Genomic DNA, 18,678 nt, shown 5'->3' on the forward strand with positions numbered 1-18,678 from the left:
ATGATAAACTCCTCATATAGATGCCACATGCAGCACTAAACTTCATGCCAAAAAGCTCTTGGCTTTGAAACTAACATGTATTTAAAATAAACCATGGATTAATACTTGTCCAGCCATGTTTTCAGTGGTGTAATGTTCTGAAGAAAAATGTGAAGCATACCATCAAAGATTTTCATACTAGCTAGCTGTATACACAATAGGTATGAATAATCAGTTGATGATAATGTTAGTGCACATAAAACAAACAAAAATGGTATCTAACATTCATATAAATTGACATGCAAAACCACAGAATGTACATTAATTACAAATGACCATACACTGTTAATAGAAAAAGGCTGAACAGTACACGATTTGTTATGAAGCAACATCAGGCATTGGGATTCTTATGTATCCACAATAGAGTAGTTTAATGTAGATATGGACAATCACTTGGTTAAAACTTCTAAAACAATCGGGTAAAACACAGATAAAATCCATGCTGGTGATAAAATCCAATGTAGCACAGAACAACATTCGTATGTTTGTGGTAATCACACCTTCATTCCTTAACAGCTGTAACCATAAATCTGTTGCCTTGAAAGCAACCACTGTCACCCATTCCTGCTATTAATACAATGAAGAACACTATACAAGCTGGAAGTCGGGGTTAATACACATTCTCTCGTGCCGAATGTTCTCTTGGCAGAAGCAAGAGTACCGTAACACCATACTGTACAAATAAGTACAGTAGACTCACCTTGAGTGTGGTTGCTGCATCAATCAACAAGTTGTGGTAAATGAATCCTCAAAAACTAAACCAGATATATTATTGTATAAGCGGAATGTCATTCAGGTGATGCTGCAGCGTACGCATTGCCTTGGCCTTGTAGTGGACAGCAGGCAGCTATGAAAAGGGCATTTTGAAAGCCTCATATGATACTTGAAGTTAAGTTATTCCTATGATCTCATGTCATCAATGATACAACACTTAAATTTCATCAATATTACAATTATTGCAAAATTAATATTTTAACATTATGGTATTTCAGTTATCACCAACAATATCTTCATTGGCAATATACTGTATTGTAAACAAATTGCCATAATTTATTATTAATATTGTAAAATAAATGTTAAAAACAACATTAAAATTTACCGGCAAAACATCAGTACATGTTGCTACGCCAGTTTTCTTGCATATACCTAAATTACTAATCAGACATAAAGAAAGCATTACAAAGTTAACTTTATACTGTAAGTCTTCCTCAAAATAAGAGAAAACACCAATGTTTCGGTACAGATACTAAAACAGTTATTACTGTTATCAGGGTACAATCAAGGGAAACATCTCATCTGCATATTTAAAATTTGAAAGTTACACTTTTCACATGGGTGAATCTTTTTCAAAACATGAGGCCACGTCCACAGTATTGGGCAGTGCTTGCCACACGAGTGGTTTCCCTGTAACTGGGACACAGACAAACCAGTGAAGTATTCATGTTGTAGGTGAACCAAATCACCAAACACTGCCCAACGTTTTGACAATTCGGGAGATTTGAATACAAAGGACCAATCAGAATTATGAAATATTTATGCAGCATTCATGATAGGCTAACTGAAGGATGGTGTCACAGATTAATATAAAGATAAAGCATTAAAAATGTATTAGAACTCACGTTTTTGTTCAACAGTGTAAGATTTGCAGAATACTGAAAAGGTAACAACATTCAAAACATGGAAGAGCAGAAAGTATTTCCTCAGGTTAGACAGTTTTCCAAAAACCTTGACTTTCTCCGTATACTGATTTTTTATGTAAATGAAAAACATAGATGGGATGTTTCTCAAAAATGAAAATAAACAATCTAGAATTACATCTGAAATTTTTAATGAGTAACTTGTAGTTTAAGAACTTGTCAATAAAAAGCTCTTGGTTGGGCTGAGTTGGGGGGGGGGATGAATTCAGTATCCTACACATACTAACAGTCATACTTAGGTTTTGATACAATTTAACTTTGTCCCCAATAATTTGCACCAGAAACCAACTTTAGCTGATTTTCATACGACTCGGAAACCACGGGTCACTACTCAGGAGCTGGAAACAATGTAACAAGAGAAACTACCTAGACAAGCAATGAGCATGTTTTGAAGATCAAACCACATATCAGAAGTATCCCAGCATGTAATTTTACACCAAGATCTTATGATAAACATAAAAAGTAGAGCAAGACCAATCATACAAACTTCATGACCAGAATCCAAGGATTTCAGTACAACACTGGAAATTGAAAGAACCATTACAAGCCCCCAGGCCCTTGTGAAAACCAAACTGTGAACTAGGGCATTCAGACACTACCTAATGGAGTAATATTACTGACTTTTCAACAAGTGCAAAAAGAACCTATTCCAATCAACTTACAAAAAATAACAGGCAAATCTTGAGGTAAGTAATTGGCAGTTTTCACAAACAAGCAAAGATTAAATACGATTGGGGTCTACACCTACATAAGCATCAAGGTTTGATTGAAAGATTCTCAGTGTTGCTGGACCTAAAAGCTAAACTAGCCAGTTCAGCTTCAGGAAAAAGGATTGAGGAATATACAGTTTCCCAGTGCTGTCCATACTGTCAAACACATCAGCCACAACAGTTATCTTTTCCTTTGGACAATGTGTGATAGAGCAACCTGTTTTAAGTAAAGGAGGAACAGCCAAGTTTATTCCAAAAGTACAGCTTTGGGAGAAGCTTGCTATTTGTTCCTGAGTTATACCAAAGCTCGTAGTTGGGTATAATTATTTCATTTCAAATCAGATCCATTCCTTTTCTGCAGATTACAGGCCTCCTGTTTCATCCAATAATTCAGTCTACAGTTGTGACTGAATCATACATTGTCTTTGATATAATAATTCAATTAACAAGACAGAATTTGCCTATTTCTGAGGTTAGTGACACTATTACTTCAAGGAACAATAGGCTCAACCTCATTACACAACTGTGACCAATTTAGAAGTGGTGGAATTCCATTTTTGTCTGCTTGTGGTGTACAATATATTTTGCATGAGCAGGTGGGGACTCATGGACAGCTTGCCCAGTTTTAATCAGACCCAATTACAGTACCCACAAACCTGGGGGGATCTAAGCAACTATAGGTGACTGAAACCATCCCAAAGGACAATGCATTTCCACTGCCCTCTGTGAAAGAAATGCTGGTTAAATTAGAGGTTTGAAATGCTGATGTCAGTGTTGGCCCCTTTGATCATATTGATTTTGTATAATTAGACACCATCACCATCACTGGGGCCACAATTAAGGATATGTAAAGTATTGGAGGCCCTAAAGAGGAACTACAAAAATTAATGTTGTATTAAATGTAAATCCTTTGAAAAAGAAGTAAAGTTCCTTGGAGACATTGTCTCAGTAAAGCAGAGGTAGTAAAAGAGGCCCAGGGACTTGCTAATGGTTATTGCAAATAGTAGCTAATTATTTTACACAATTTCTTTACTATCAGCCATCATTAATTCATGTTTTGCTGTATATCCTCATTGATGCACAGTACAGTACTGTCATTTATTCTCAGTTAAAGTGGGAGAGTCATGTGAGAGTTATGGACAGAACCATTCTGCTCTCAAGGAAGTGGATCATTAATGATAACAATGAATTAGCACTGTAGGGTATTATAATCCATTTTAATATTAATGTGAATCAGAAATTCATATGTTAACAATGTTCAAAACAGTAATTGATGACAATTTTTTTACAGGTACCACGGTATATGAAATCCTTGACGATAAGGTATGTATCCAGAATATTTGTACATATTACTCTACAATACATAACCACCCACAGAAGTGCTACAACTTTTTCAATTGAAAATTAAGCATAATGCTGAATGAGGCAAATTATATTTTAAGTAACAAAGATGAATATAAGACAGTAAAGCAAAAATTATAAAAGTGCAGTTTCTAACAATGACAATAACATTCAAGCCACCGCAAACAGTTTCTGTTACCTACATCCGATGTCAAATGCAAACTGATTTATCTTATTTGATAACTGCATAATGTAATGTCAGTTCACTTCTGGGTGTTAACCCGTTACTATATTTGTAACTGATAGCAAGGTAAGTAAAGGTGTAATCAGTTAAACTTGTTAAACTGATGTACATTGCTATTACCCCACAAAATTTGCTTGGCACACAATTGTATGAGATATGGATATACACAGTAATCATGTAGCTATGAAAAGGCATATAATCAGTCTTAGAGAAAGGGGGCTCAGTATACAGTATATATCAAATCATTTAGATATCTTTGTGACAATTGAGGCTAATTGGATAAGATCGGAGGAAACCGGCAAGTTCACCATTTGGGGTAAATAGTATAAGTGTAGTTCCTTACTTGATACTGTGAGACAGGTAAAATTGACCTTTGCCATCTTGCTGATTGCATTAAGAAGATTGTTTATAGTTGCTGTATCAAACTTCCATCCATGTTTTGTGTTCAGTGTGTCTCTTGGTTTATTACTTCGTTATTCTTTGCACTCAGGGCAGAAAACAGGAGTGTAAAACATCTACAGTATGTAGTCAGGTTCAATTCTGTACAGTATATGGAACTTAGAAAGGTAATTTAATTTTCTTCATGTCTGTCTCTGTCGTACTCATCAGGTCTAAGGTATTTCAAGAATCTTCATAGTACTTGTTTTCATTCTCTCTGCTATATCGATTTCTTTTACTCTGCCATAGATCGAGCCAATCCTATCCATTTGATGTGTTTGTTTCCACTATCTCTGGAGTAATATGGCAATATGTAGGCTCCTTTTTCTTGTTTTGCTATATTGTGTAAGTGGTCACCTCTAGGTGGGGCAACGCTACTGATAATAGTACTGTTACAGTATTAACTCAACTGCAAACTTTGAGCTTTTAAGTTCAACTTTATTTTTGTTTAAAATAACATTACCGACTTGAAGTAGTCTGTCGAGTGTTAATTAGTAAAAAGGGACTTTACTCAAGCAATGCAAATAGTTGTCTTCTAGTCCAAGTAAGAGGTGTATCCTTTGGCATGTGTCTTCCAGTCTTTGGCTGTCCTGTTGGGCCTTAGCACAACACAATCTAAGCATTCCTAGGTTCTGAATCCATATCTTAAGCATTATTTTATGTATTAAGGTTTCTGTCTCTGAACATGACTCCTTTAGTAACTCAGGTTCTGATTGTCATATCAGTCGCTAGGAACTTACAGGGGATAAATGTGGGTCTCAACTTACTACTCTGGAGTTGTCAGCAGCTTGATCCTTCCTAAAGTGCAGTTCACAGTAGGGGCAATTATAAGTATCAGGTTTATTGCAAAACGGATAAGATTTTTAAAAGCAAAAAAATTAACACAAACACATAACTTACTTTAGGATTGCCCTACTTCCAACCCCACTTTCCTTACAGTTCTTGGTTCAAGCAACATGATAGAATGAGCCAATTCCTTACCTGGGAACAAATGCGTACTACCACAAAATGACAATCTTTTTATTTTGGGGGGAAATGATGGGTCTGGACGCTTGAAGACCAACAATGCGGGCAAATTATAAGTAGTGGGGTTGGGTAATACTCTTGTTTTAGAAAATTTACATAACCCTTTGAGATTTGTGGTGGGGCTCAAAAACTTTACTGTGGTAAAAGACATATTATTCTGGATTGCCGCTTGTACATTATACCTTGAGTTGTTTATCTTGAGATTTTTCTGCATGTACCCTTTGCTTTAGTTATTCTTTATGGTATCCCACATCTTATCCAATACTGAAGATTTCTGTCTTGTTACAACATATCCCAGTACTTTACTGTGCTTTTCAAGCAGACTGATAAACATTCATGATGTTAAACCATCCCTTACTGACTGTCTGCTCCTCCTCAAGTAAGGGCTCTAGAACAGAACTGGAATAATTTCAACAGTTGCAAAGGCCACTCAGTGTTCATCTTCAAGAAGCTGCTATAGTAAACTTACTGTGTCAACTTAGTTTGTTGGTTGCTTTTGATTTCAGCATAAGTGTGGATATCATAAGTTGGTGTTTTGAATTAAAATTCACACAGAAGTGCACTCAAAGAATCACAGTAAATAACATTAGCACTGTCAAGGATTGAAATTTTCCTAAATCATTAGTGTTAATAGTGTAGTATCACAGTTTCCACCCAATCCCAGCTTCAAGCCAAACATACATTTATTGGGTTGGACTCTTGAAACCAAAAACAAGAATAGATTTATTTATGGTGTTCAAGGGCTCCCCTCATCATACCTAGGTCAAAGGGGCACTAGGTTCAGCTTTTCATTTGATTTAAAGGGTTATGCAAAACTGTAATCATCACAGTTCCCTGCTACGTCACATTTTTGGAAATTATCATCTTGCATAATACATACATTTGTTATGTCTAGGACAGCCTACCAATCTGCAAGGGGACCTAATTAGAATATATGTACATTACATTAGTTCATTGAGACTGGACCCATCACTGAAGGCAAGGTTTGACTCAAATTTTTTCCCCTCCGTCATAAACAACGTGCATTGAAAACGTGAACAGAGTCCTTTGTGGTGGCTGTCAGTATGATATCAGTTAAAGAGCAAGAAGGAAAAAATTGAAAGTAACAGATTAAAAGAAGTCCAGCCTTTGTCTACATCTTAGGAATTACCCTTGGCAATATGGTTATACCTGCAAGGGCAGAAACCTAACATTCTACCTTTGCAAGTTCTTCCTTGTACTAAACAAGCTACCCACCAAAATTCTGGGCCACTGAAAAAACAGATTCTGCCATTTTGCTTATAGTACATCTGTAAAGATACTATAGTTTTAACTGTTGATATCTAAATATCATTGTTTGTTACTGGGATTTTATCACACTATTTTTCAAAGAAATAATGGCCAATTGAAGCAATTGGATTATGGACATGTAAACATCCCTATGATCTTATATTCTTTAAATTGATGATGAATTTCTCCAAGAGATAATTTAATCTGGCAGTCATTTATATTCCACTGTTGAATGTGTTCAGGAAACTTTATTACCCTTATTGCCACTTGTGAAAAGTAAACCATTAAATCATGAAGATTCTTGTGAAAAGTACACCATTAAATCATGAAGATTACTCATTCTTGAGTAATTACCATACAAAGAGAAATAACTACTTTATATGAGGCATAATTTTTTTATACAATCTGAATAAGCACTGTACCAGGGAATACACAACAGTACAGTTCTGACAAGTGGCAGAAAATGCAAATGTTTCCATTTCAATTGATAATTAGCTAAAGTGGGCAAACAGTGAATTTCTTTAACTTAAATGGAAATTTGACTAATATAACATTAAATTTTATGGATTTTGACAGTTCCCCTACACAATAACAGGATATTTCCAGCTTCCATAACATTTCAGTGGCAATAAATACTATATCATAGAGCCAATGTCCCTCACACAGTATTTAAGATGTTCTGTTGTAACAGACATACAAAATTAAAAAATAATCTTGCTGTTACTTCACATACACTGGCATCTGCAAGATTTTGAATCTGTATTAATTTGTACTACTACAAATGATAACCAAGATATATACTATCATAAAATACTTTTTTCCCCTTCTATAGCATTTAATTGACATGGTGGGTGATTGAAGCCAACAATTTTATGCACTCTTATATTTGTAGATATAAACGAAGATCTGTTGATCAGCTTGTAATAGTATTCAAACATATATATATTCTATCGTTCATCTACTCTGGCTTGGCGCCAGCTGCGGTTTGTACACTAAATAGTAGAGAACTGAATCTCTAGTATGGTGGTGTCAATCACTGAAAACAGCAACTTGTCCGAACAAGACAATGAAAGTGCCATTTGACACAAAAAACACAAGCCTCTGATAGATATGAACACATGAGATATATCAGCATCTTTCTCCTATCTCAGCACAATGACTTGTGGTTTCCAGTCATTTCTGACACATTATCTATTGTGAAATTATAACAAATTTCTTATTTTCAGTGTATCACATTCTAGCTATCTTCATGTAAGAGCAAACTGTCCTGCCCTTGAAAACTCTCTCAAGTTTGTATTACCTAAACATACAGTTTTGAAGAAATTTACGAAAGAAAAAATATCGAGTGAATCTTTGCAATGTCTCTGCCCAACAAAAATGTTAACTGAATGGCTACTGATTCTGACAACTTTTCAAGAGGTGTTTTCAATATCTATTAAATTACATTGCTTTTGACAATACATCTTTACGAACTTCTATCATGCAATCCTGCAATAACCTAAAATTACAGCTTACAAACTTTGACTTCTGAATCATACGAACCTTGTTACGTCTATTATCAGCTAGAGGACACCAAATTCAAGTCTATACACAGTTTCTCTAATAATGTTCATTTCCTTACCCTACTGCATTAAGTTAATGATTATATACTGTACTTTGCAGTTACTGTACCTCTAAGACCTAGCGAAAGGACATTAATGACGAAATTCCTTGCCAAACAAAATTTACAATTCTCAAGTTGAAGTATCAAATACAATACAGCAAATGCTACCCCAATGGGATGTTTTTCTATAACAATAAAACTTCTGTTCTGATACATGAAGAAATAGTGACTTATTAATAAAATTGTTTCCCCAACCATACAAGGTTTGTTTCTTTCGAAAGACTACATAATTTCATAAGCATGTGTATCAGTTCATAGTATGTACAACATGACTCTCCTTTTTGAAGCTAAAGAACCCTGAATGAAAAGCTAATGACGCCTTAAACCCTAATCATGTGCTTCCATATCCTGACAACCTACAGACAAACAAATGTATAACCTTCTATAGGAAAAGAATAATAGATCAAGGGTTCTAACCAACCCTGCCAAAGGTCAGCCATGGCAGCTTTCAGGTGGCCTTGAAAAGAAAATCTTGCATACTAAATTCAGTAGATAAATTTCTTTATGCAGGTGATCTTCGCTACAGAGATAGATCAGGAAAGCACAACTGTATAGGCAGCAGAGAAATGTCACTTGATATATTAATAACAATTCCCTTGTTACTTTAAATTTTGTCCTCCTGTTTGTTCATTACAATGAAATTCAGTGATGACACAATCTTTTTTGGGGGTAAATTTTTAACTTGGTTTGACTTGGTTATAATCATTACTGATTTGCCAGCTTTATTAGCATCTTTATTTCCCCTGTCTGCTTAAGCTGGGATCCAGCAAAGCTCAAACATCTACACCAGCTTTTCAAACTATAGATTTCAAGTACTATGGCACTTTCAAAGTGTAATTATTTTTTTGTTTTATCAACTTTAACTTATTGTAAACTGCAAAAGCGTGAGCCTTTAATACATTTACTGATTCATAAATTCACGGGCTCCAAATGGAATTATTTTGGATGCTTACTCGTACAAAACGCTGTGATTGAAAAAATTTTTTTTTTTAGCTGGTGAATCACCTGCCTGATAAATTCTGAGTCTTTCATTTTGAAATGGACCTATCTTCTACATGTTGAATTTGATGGAGTAGTCGTTATATACAGTAACAATTAGGGTAGATCATTAAGCTTTCCAAGTTGTATACGATAGTTCTTCTTAACAGGGTTAAGACTTTCAATTTGGGCATCAGACTGTTTCTAATTTTTGTTTGAATATCGTAGTTTTTCAAATCTGATATCTTTATAAAACATGAATGACTTCTGGTTTTTTTCTGAAAATTGTAAACATACAGATGTGGACCTTGTATCTACTTGAAATATCTGTGACTGCAAAGAGGAACAATGGATAATATTTAAAAATGCTTCCTTGTGGGACTCTATTTTTGCATTTATAAGCACCTGAAAATATGTTATCCATTCATAACTGAAATGTATAGTCTGAATAGTTTTTTAAGAAGAAAGGCAGATTGCCTTAAAACACCATGGGTATGCAGCACTTTTAAAATAATGTTTCTTCAGGTAGAATCACATGCCTGTTGTATATCCAAAGAAATGGGGAAACTATACTTTTCTCCATTCAAATCTATGAATAGTCTTTTAAGTGACAGTAACTTGATTGTATTTTGCTACTATATTCTTGAGTTTACTTATTTTCAATACTTTGAGGACGTTAAAAAGGTACTGCTCATTAATTTGATAGTTTGCTGGGAATGTTCCATGGTTTTTTACTGATGTAATGACTGCTTGATGCAACTTTGGTGAAGTTTCTTATATGAGCATTATAGTTCAAGATTATTTCTTTCAATTTTTTCTTAACATTATTTGAAAAGGAAATTTCATTTCCTTTATAATGTATCAGATGATTGCCACACACACACACACACACACACACACACACACACACACACACACACACACACACACACACACACTCTCTCTCTCTCTCTCTCTCTCTCTCTCTCTCTCTCTCTCTCTCTCTCTCTCTGAGATTCTATGTCTGTTTCCTATGAATTGTCTAATTGCACTAATTGGCAGTTACTCTTTTTATCCCCTATTTTGTTACATGATTTTATAAGGAATGTGTTGCAACCACCAGTTCCCTGTGTATTTTTATCAGTGGTTAGAAGTTCTATAGTATTTATAGAAATTACCGGTGATAAGTTGCTTCATCTCCTCTTTTATATTCATTTTAACTACCAGTTTAATTTGATTTCATTTTTTCTTGGTTTACTGTTCTTCATTGACTGATAGTGCAGGGTCTTGTCTTAGTTCTTCTCACACTGCCCAATAATACTGGTCTTTCATTCTCTGGGTAAATAATTAGGAATGATCTTCATGGCAATATGCTGATCCTTATGTTTAAAAGCTTAAGAGGGGCTATATTATAGTAATGCAGAATCCAAACTGCTGTTTTTGAAAGCACTCATTAAACTAATCAGTTTGACTTCATTTATTTATAGTTTCTCTTTCTGGTTTCCCACTTTTCCCATATTGGCCTTTGATTCTGTTAAAACTGGCTTTGAAAGTTAATGGATTTTTAGGTGTGTGTTATAAGAAAGTTTGCTCAGTTTGAAAAAATCTGAAATATACTGGACATACTCTATATGTCACAATAATAAATAACTTTCAATAGGGGCTCTACTGATTAGGATGTATATCGATAAAAGAGATATGTATAAGACAATCCTAAAGACAAAGAGGGATATTAAGAATTTGAAATAATTAACTGGCCCTTAAAATGCACCACTTTTATCCTACTTATGTTATGCTGCCAAGAACAGTGTTGTGTTAGCCAAGAATCGAGTCATCCATAAGCAAATAAAGTCATGAATGATTTCTTCTCTGGTAAAGGTCCCTTAGCAGTGGGAGATTCTATTTAAATCTGTACATCAAAAATGCTGTTAACTTCCTTGGATAATCGAAGCAATTACAGAGGGTAGAAACCAGGACTAAAAAAGAGGGTATCACCACATACAACTAGATACAGTAAGTGACAGTAGCAAGTACTAGTAAATCTTAAAAACCTTTTACTATCTCCAGTCGTTGGTCTCAAGGATGATGCTGACCACAACATAGTAGGATTTGTGACATCATGAGACAATGTCTTACATTATTTTTCTATGTATGAAATGATGCTGTCACCTGGGGAATGGGTGAGTAAAAAAGCAGAAATAAAGGACAAAAAACTGATGATGAAGCTACCTGAACAACTTCACACCTGTTAGTTCAGGCTCCATTGTTCTGAAATTATAAAGAAAAAGTGCCTTGGGAACAAGGCATAACAAGAGTTGAATGGTGCATCAGGAACATGTTCATTAGTCACCCAGTAGTAGACAATATCTGGTTGCATACTATTCACGTATGGGGTTCTGGTCATATACTAGTGGTGATGATAATGATGATGAAGTAATGGCAACTTCTCACCATATCTATCCTTAGCCCAAAAGGAGTCCCACCAACATCATTTACTTTTGATGTTATCACAGCCATTTAAATTATTCCAACATCACAAAGTTGAAGATTCCCTGACAAAGTAGAAAGCTAAGAGATGGAGGGTAATACTATCAATGCTAACACCAATATGTGTAGTATTTAGTTAGGAACTTTTTCCAGTGAAGGATTCTGAACTAATGAGAGAGAATCTCAGAACTTTTTTTTGCCCACTGATGCCTCAGTTCTCAGCTAACATAGCACCTATCACATTAGTAAAATATGACTTTGTATTTTATACACAAATTAGTTATGCATACTGTACTCTATATGGTAAGACTGATTGTAGTCACCATATAAAAAGAATTCTGCGAGTACTTTTAGTAGTGAAAAGACACAGACTGTAAGGTACAGCAATACCTTCGTGATCATCAACTTCATGAATGTAGTAACTTGTCCCTACCCTTGTAACTGCAGTGCAGGCTTTGTCATAAAACCAATAGTAAGAATACCTAGTCACAACTGAACCTAAAAATTTCTACAAACAAAGTCCATCATTCCTACAATACGAGGTGAAATGTGACAATAATCTTAAGGGGAAAGCCATAAGCTAACATGCAAAATTTGATACTTCAACTTATATGTAAAACATGGATATTCCAAAGCTACACTTAAATTTCCTTACAATTTCCTTATAATATTACAGACTTGTAATCATAAATGCAGTTATATAGAAAGACTCGTGTTAGAAAATCAAACAAGAACCTATGTGGTAAACTGAAGTCTTCATGAACCCATTTAAAAAGAAAGTTGTCAAAATCAGTTAATCAAAAAGTTATCAGGAGCAGAATGTACAATTTTGTCTCTATCAAAACTGTATTTCAATAAATGTTCTATATAAATCTTCATAAGGGAGCAGAAACAATCGAGCAAATACGCATGTAACTCACTGTATACTTAAAAGTACATTATATTTACAATAACATCTTGTACTGATTTGTTACAAACCCTTTGATATCTTTTTTTCGTCTCCCATAACAATAAGAATGACATATAATGAAGATTAAATAAATAAACAATGAATGTGCTATGAAAATTCAGGAAACAATTTCAGCTCCTATAAGAACTGACAAAGAACAACAACAACGACAAAGTGGTAACCTGTTAGCGCATTTTCCATCGCAAATCACTGGACTGGACTGACCAGGAAGGAGGGAGGGAGGGATAGAATTGAATGACACCAAATACATGAGCTATTCAGAACAATAACAATTCGTATATTGGGAACACATATCTGTTAACATACATTTAATTGAAACATGACTGCAAAACGTTTCATCAATGTTAAAATTGGCAGGTTTATCTAGTACCATAAGTCACTTCAAAATTCTATTTTCCATACACAGTTCTCCCATTCTACTTCTGACGTAAATGAATGACAGTGACGATATTCACTATACAAGCCACTTTCTCCCGTGATCAAAATTTTTTAAATTGACAATGCAATATAATGGACTATATGAACAAATTTCTATATGTATTGGAATTACCAAGACAGACTATTAACAGGATGTTACAGACAGCAAATTAGGCACATAATCAACTAGCAATGAAAATGTGCTCAATCGTGTAGAGAAAATAAAACCCTACACGTCACGAAACATTCAAGACTTGTCTGGTCTGCTATCACAAGCATGTAATGAAAAGCAGGTTTGTCTTTTCCTAAAACAGGCAAGTGAGAGTGATGATATATGGAAAATATATGACTGCGTTGTTATATAAGCTACTGAAATGAGACTCAATTCAAAAACATTAATTATTATCACCTTTACACAGTATTACTGTCATCAAGAACATTGAATTTGGCTACCAACAACATTTAACTTAAACCCTGGGGGGAACTGTAATCAGTTTTGCCAAGGAAATGGGCTTCAGACTACAACAACATGAATGAGACATTTTTCAATAATACTGCTCATTTATTGAGAGTCAGACTGATCAAGATATTGCAAATAATGTGAAGTGAGTTCATTATTAATTTGATGTGCTTTGTAGTTCCTAAAGTTGAGCTGAATTTACTAAAATTTACTAAAATTCTCAGAAAAAAAATAATAATTGATGTCACAATTTTCAATTTAGTCCTGACCTACAAGACTCGAACTCAAAATCTTCATTACCCAAAATAAAAAAAAATATAGCTCTCAGACACATGATAATACTACATTAAATCTAATTGATGAAATGATAAAAAGAGAATGACTTACATGAAAAACCATGGTGAGTGGGTGGGTAGAAAGGGCAAGAAGACAATATACTGTATACACATTATATAAATATATATATATATATATATATATATATATATATATATATATATATATATATATATATATATATATATATATATATATCTGAATATATATATCTGAAGAACATGGGATAGCCAAAACATCTATCTAATGATACATCACTGGGCTGCAGCCTTTGCCTTAAGAACGGTTTCAAACATAACTCATCATTTTCAAGTTCTAAAATAAAAATAAATACAAAATATGTCAGCACATATATAAAATTTGCAATAGAATTGCAATACAAAAATATACAAAATATTACAACTTCAAGAGATTTTAATTTTTAATATATGGATTCAACTGATCTTAATACTTTTTTCCAATTAACTCTAGTAACACTTAGAAATTCTCAAAAGAGACAATGTTACTGACCTCACAGCAGGCATTCTATGTGAAAAACTACGAATAACGCAGCAGAGGTCTTCCATTTCTACCATGAGCCTCTTATAATCGTGGAATTTGTTGCATTAGGAGTCAACATACACTAAACAGCACTTTGGACAGTCATATTTGAGGTATTCAATTCCTGAATCAGTTTGTGGACAATTTTTTTTTTTTTTTTATAAATTTCATAATTAGTAACTGATGTAGAGTATTACTGACTGAGTGTTTGTCAAAAATAGTTTAAAATGCCTTTTGTTCCTAAAAAGGAAATATAAAGAATTTACACTAACTTATTACTGTATTTTATAGAAAAATATTTCACAAGGCCTTCTTTACTGAAAATTTTAAGATATTGCAAGCTGTTTTTCAACAAGCTAAGTATCTTTTTAAAACAAATATGTTCCAACTTCTAATCTATTTGGGGCTAAAGTGAAAAAACAAAGAAATTTTAAGAAAGGCATTTCCTTTTAAATTTTTTTTTTTCCAAACCACCCCTTCAAGGACATTCTAGGAATTCAAAATTCAAATTTTGTCCATCACAGAAAAAATTATCACTTTCTCCAGAATCAGGAATTGTTTACAAATATGAATGTTCACAGTACCATCTAGTATATGCTGGCTCCTCTACCGAAACTGTAATCCAAGTTCCAGGATCATAAGGGCATTGGCAGCATTAACTGGAAAACCTTAGCAATGTTCTTACTGATCATTAAAACTTGTGCTTCTCTTGAAAATTTTAAAAATATTATTCAGAGGTAACTATAGAATTAAAAGATATCAGGTGAAGCCATTATACACATCCAGCTATTCTCTAAAATTTTTATATTAGGTGTACATTTTTTATATTTTTGCATACTAGTCCTATTACAAATCTTTTGAACTGTAAGCAATATTTTGCACTTTTATTTATTTTATCAGAGTTATGTATGAATCTGTCTCAAGATAAAGACTGTAGCCAAATAAAGTACTGTTTATAAGGAAGTTTTGGCTTGTCTTAGCTTTTCGATTTATCTTGAAGCTGAGATTACCTTCTAACCAGGCTACTTCTCAATTATTATATATATATAATTATATATATATATATATATATATATATATATATATATATATATATATATATATATATATATATATATATATATATATATATATATTATACATTTGATATAGGTATACTATATATATAAACTCTTGCATCAGGCTTTGACACTACATTCATGCATATATCCAATCACCTTTCAAAGTTCCAATTCCAGGATGAAGTTACAAAACATATTCAGGCAAATCACCCAAGTTATAAAGCCAATAGAGGTAGATGTGACGAGGGGGGAGACCACTTTGCTATCCAATGAGAAGAGGACTACTCCAACAGAGACCATTTTCCTTATTCCAAAAAAGGTTACACCAACAACTATGGAGGGGAAACAGTGGACTGATTTGACACAACACCATTAAACCTGGGTGTGAGATATATCCATAGACACTGAATTTCCAAATGACATTTATTTATTGTGAGTGATTAATTACTGTGATATTGCTAATGAAAATGGTCCTAATGGATAGTGGGCACCTTAAGAATGCTTACATGTTACACTAGAAACATGAGTATAAATAGTGGTAAAAATTAGAAGAAAAAAAAATTGAAGCCAATTGTAGGATGACATAATTTCAGAGTTGAGTGATGAGAGGCCTAGAGTTGAGAAGCCGGGAGGAGTGAGATGATGAGTGGTTGAGAGGATCCCCACCATTTCCCCCCGCAGGTCCCGGTGGGGTCACAGGAGCACCTCCGGCCCCTCCACTGAAAGGAATGAAGTCGTTACGCAGGCCGGGGTCTCCAGACGTAACTAACACATGCTTACTTACGACTAAAATAGATATGTGAAATGTATAAACAACTCGAAAGAACTATAGACCCTAAAGTGATATTGCAGCCTTTAGCAAAAACTTCTCCATGAATTGTGATACTTTACAAAAGACTATCACGAAAAGCAATAAACTCTTATTAAGCCTACCCCCACACAAGGTATCTTCTTTTTAGTGGTAATATCATAATAATTCATTTAAAATCCCATTATGGACAAAAATGCTTCAAGTTAGCAGCATGAACAAATTGATCAATTTTACCCAATTTATCTGCTTCAAACTACATGATATTACCTACTCATAAGAGCCTGTATAAGGATGAGATTAAGTTCAAAACAGGAATAAAAAATTAAGTGCAAAAAGAACAGCAATAAAGGATAGTTTTTTTTTTAAACAGTGGCTCTAATAAGATAACTATGTCCTACAGGTCAAAAGCAGCAACTGCTCTACAAAAGTGGAAAAGAGCTAGTGGAAAACCCATACAAATCAAGCTTTATTGCCTTCAACACACTCAAGACTTGCAACTTTTTATTTCATGTACATATGAATGTAAGTCTAAGAATGCTTCTTGTAATAAAAATATTGTAAGGATTCCAAAATAGTTTGCTTTTAGTTATATGATAGGGAGGACATTACAACCAACTGGACATGATGTAAATCCAGAAAATTAACTTTATAATAATTATTTCAACTTGAAAGAGAAAAAACTGTATTAATTTACTTGATATATAGAAATTCACTATGAAGTTTGTAAGTGCCTTATGGTATTTATATAGTTAGATGATCATCACTTACTAAAACAGTTTAAACTTTGGGTTCAAATGTGAGTGAAGAACTAACAGAGCCTTTAGTTTCCATACATCCCAAAAATATTCAGATCCCAACTTTACATGTCCTACATAATGTACAGAAGGCCAGCTTCCGAGTGAAAATTTAAACATTTTTAAATAAAATTCCCCAACTCAGTGGACTGTGCAAGAATAATGATGGCACAAAGTATACTTAGAAAAGTTTTAAAAGGGGAACTTGATGTACACTACTGTATGTCTATTGTTTCACTATAAAAGTAAAGCATTGTAAAACAATGAATTCAAATGTATTCATAAAGAAATTTTATATATGTAGAGAGAGAGAGAGAGAGATAGGGGGTAGGAATAATGTAAGGTATTATTGCAAGGAATGAACACTTGCAATATTATTTTTCATATAATGCACTTACCCATCTCCCTACACTAATGGTCATATATGCCTCAGAAAACATGAGCCCTTAAGTTGTAAACTACTTATGTTATTTGTGTAGGCTCTATATTTATCTGAGAAAATATTTTTACGCCTTTAAATTTTCACTGCAAGAAAATTAAACAGAAAGTCTCAAGTGCATGTCGGATGTATAAATGAACAATCAATCCTTGCCAGAGAAGTAAAATACATGAATAAGTGTGCAAAAAGTCACTTTAATCACAAGAAACAGGAAATTTATTAATTCAAGAAAATGAATAAAAGTAAAATTATTAGTCATACCCTAAATATCATTTTTGGATAATTAACATCTTGTAGCCAAATGAATATACATCAAAAGTGCAATTAAAAACCATGCTTTTATATTATGATCATGGATTATTAAAATATCAAAAAACTATGTGTATTTCATGTGGAATGAAGAATGGCAACCATTCTGTTAAAAGGCATCCAATGCAAAGCATACCAAAAATGTTAATTCAAGGCTTAATTAGCATATACAATTAATGACTTCACGAACCTTAACAAACATTTAAAAAATATAACCAGATTAGGAATCCCAAAGTTTTCCTATATACCTTAACCCTTTGAGATTCTGAGAGGGTCCCAAAAATCATCTGTGGTAAAAAAAAAAACTATTTACAGAACAGGTTGCTGTGGACTTTAGTTTTCACCTTATACGCTGGTATTGGTCTCATTTTGAAGCTGAAGCTTAATGTTGTATGCTTAACAAAGGAACAGAGCAATAAGTCAAAATAACCAAGTGACAGAGAGACAACCAATAACCAACAAAAAACAAAATCAAATCTGCACTTAATATCTACAAAGAAATAAGTCTGGATCCAGGTAAATTTGAAAATATTGAAATAATAGTCTGGATCCTGGTAAATTTTTAAATATTATTATTTGAGAAAGAGTAAAATGCGTATTCTATTCACTGAGTGTAGAGGCCAATGTCAAACTTTATAATTTCAGTTTGTTTCACCCATTACAATGTATT

General features: G+C 33.6%; 2 protein-coding genes across 12 annotated transcripts in view; one reads left to right on the forward strand and one right to left on the reverse strand.

The window, feature by feature from the left end:
• The window catches only part of LOC136853600 (uncharacterized), a 192,795-nt gene that overhangs the window by 107,801 nt on the left and 66,316 nt on the right, over positions 1 to 18,678 (forward strand). For 2 of the 3 annotated variants that reach the window (XR_010857501.1, XR_010857505.1), the window contains one exon: positions 3,738 to 3,769. The exons of the other annotated variant lie outside the window; for it this stretch is intronic. The gene's annotated coding sequence lies outside the window, so the exon portion shown is untranslated. The remainder of the gene's footprint in view (positions 1 to 3,737; positions 3,770 to 18,678) is intronic. 3 annotated transcript variants of the gene reach the window in all.
• Positions 1 to 18,678, reverse strand: part of LOC136853602 (phosphatidylinositol 3,4,5-trisphosphate 3-phosphatase and dual-specificity protein phosphatase PTEN-like) — a 57,850-nt gene that overhangs the window by 5,620 nt on the left and 33,552 nt on the right. For 4 of the 9 annotated variants that reach the window (XR_010857506.1, XR_010857509.1, XM_067129347.1 and 1 more), the window contains one exon: positions 7,633 to 16,374. The exons of 3 other annotated variants lie outside the window; for them this stretch is intronic. Coding sequence is in view for 2 of the 6 variants with exons in the window: in XM_067129347.1 (XP_066985448.1) it covers positions 16,349 to 16,374 (26 nt within the window). In the remaining 4 variants the exon portion in view is untranslated. Of the gene's footprint in view, positions 1 to 739; positions 887 to 7,632; positions 16,375 to 18,678 lie in introns of those variants that run through there. 2 more of the 9 variants (XR_010857508.1, XR_010857510.1) reach the window with 1 other exon arrangement.

This window comes from Macrobrachium rosenbergii, chromosome 27 (assembly GCF_040412425.1).
Source record: "Macrobrachium rosenbergii isolate ZJJX-2024 chromosome 27, ASM4041242v1, whole genome shotgun sequence".
NCBI classification, from domain to species: Eukaryota; Metazoa; Arthropoda; class Malacostraca; order Decapoda; family Palaemonidae; genus Macrobrachium; species Macrobrachium rosenbergii.